This window comes from Chiloscyllium plagiosum, unplaced genomic scaffold (genome assembly GCF_037043375.1).
Source record: "Chiloscyllium plagiosum isolate Xiang-an unplaced genomic scaffold, Cpla_swu_hap1 HiC_scaffold_38, whole genome shotgun sequence".
Classification (NCBI taxonomy): Eukaryota; Metazoa; Chordata; class Chondrichthyes; order Orectolobiformes; family Hemiscylliidae; genus Chiloscyllium; species Chiloscyllium plagiosum.
Genome location: NW_028270176.1, coordinates 31,834,700 through 31,836,645, shown reverse-complemented (window position 1 = coordinate 31,836,645; position 1,946 = coordinate 31,834,700). Strand labels below are relative to the sequence as shown.

General features: G+C 43.1%; 1 protein-coding gene across 1 annotated transcript; it reads right to left on the bottom strand.

Annotated features, from left to right (window-relative positions):
• Positions 1–449: 449 nt before the first annotated feature.
• LOC148139400 (putative G protein-coupled receptor 139) lies at positions 450–1,283 on the bottom strand. The gene has a single exon (XM_087980929.1). The coding sequence runs from the start codon at positions 1,281–1,283 to the stop codon at positions 450–452; it is 834 nt and encodes a 277-aa protein (XP_087837055.1).
• Between the last annotated feature and the right edge of the window lie 663 nt (positions 1,284–1,946).

Below are 1,946 nucleotides of genomic sequence, written 5' to 3'. Positions count from 1 at the left end.
ATTAAATGATTTGTTTCCTGGTGAATATTGTGAGTGTGCTTGATTGTAATTCATCTGACATTTGTAAAGGGAATCAAGGAAGATCAAGACACAACATTCATAACATGCATTTTTCCTCAGGTTGTGTCCACACGAATTAGGATGGCAAATTTGTGAAAGGATAGAAGTCAAACAAAGACACAATGCCCACAAGATGTATTTTTCTTCACTTTTATTTCTTTCCCCCTGAGTACTCTCTCACACATGGACAGAAGCATCCCCAATGTTTTGTGAAGGAGAGAAAAGGAGGTGAGGGAAGTTTTCCACGTCCCATGGCTCAAATAGACAATTTCGCCTCTTCATCTCTTTACGTGGAGAATAACAGGGAAATTCAGGTGAGAGGTGAAGATTGGAGAGAGCTCAGAGATGGGCACAAACTGTATGGGATGCTTCAGTCTCAATCACTTTTCTTATTTTGATGTAGGGATACATTCATGGATGAGAGTAAAGGGATATTTCAGAGCCCTCTTCAGCTCCTCTCTGAATTTACTCTGGGTCAGGGCATAAAGGGCAGTGTTTGTACAGGAGCTCAGGTAGAAGAGCACAGTCCCAGATATGTCAGCGATCATAACAGGATGGTCATAACTGGGGTAAAAATGGTTGTTGGTAATCTTCATCAGTAAGAAAACACTGATCTTGGTCATCCACAACAATATAAAACTGCCCGAGACAACAAACAGCAGGATGATGGATTTCCTCCTGTTGACCATCTCTGCATCTCCTCTCTGGTCCCTGTTACTGGGAGCTCGGAGACCCCTGCGTGCCCGATTTGCCAAGACAATGTGCCTGACCGTCAGAGCATTGAACAGCAGGATCAGGAGGTAGGGGATCAATGGGTTCAGCAACTGGTGGAACCAAAAAAATGCCATCCATCCTGGCAAGATATAGAACTCTGGTCTGATGCCACAGCCCCAGGGCACACCACCCCATGTGCCCAAAGATTGGTATCTGAAGTAAAATGGAATGTTCCTCAAAATGCTCACTGACCAGACAATGGTCACCACCAAGGCTGCTGTTCTGGCAGAGCAATATCTGGCTTTCAGATTGTGGCAACAAATGGCCACAAAGCGGTCAATAGTGAAAGTGATGGTCAACCAGACTGAGCAGTCAGTAGTGGCATAGCCCATGATGTAGTTAGTACGGCACACTGCTGTGTAAAACAAGAAGGAAACTGGGAAATATTTGAAAGCCAGTGTTATAAGTATAATGTTGAAGACAATGACCAGTAGATCAGCTGTTGCCATGGAAATCAAATAGAGAGAAGTACCCTTGCTGATGCCACACCTCCCATGAGAGAGAATCACAATCGTCACTAGGTTAGCTGCAAGAGACATTGACAAGTTATTCCATATGTCGGATCATGAATTTTCAGTGTCACAGTGGGCACCCAGATTACAGAGACATGGTTCCAACAACAAGTACAGGGAGGAGTTCAAATGGATAACCACCAGATGTGTCATGGAACTTTATCTTCTACACTTTGAGCAAAGATCACTTTATAATTCAGGAAATGAGTACCCAACATTGAATAACATCCGATAAGCAATAATCTCATTAATTCAAGATATTTCTTGCTACCTTAGTGTGGGATATTGATTGAGCAAGGGAGATTAGTGAGGAAACCCAGGATTACTAGTGTGTTGGGATCTTTCCTATCCAATAACGTAGGCAGAAGTGCCTTTGGCTTGAAATCACATCCAAGATCAGCCTCTCAGACTGCCCAGTACGCTGGCAGCATTACTCTGCAGGACAGCGTTTGAATAATGTGCTACAATTCTGGAATTCATTTTCAACACAGAATCTTCAGATTCAACGTTTACCACACATTGAACCAAAGTTCGTGAATAGGGTCAAAAAGCTAAACGAAGTGGGAGTCACCAATACATAATACGCAATTTGGAGAGCTA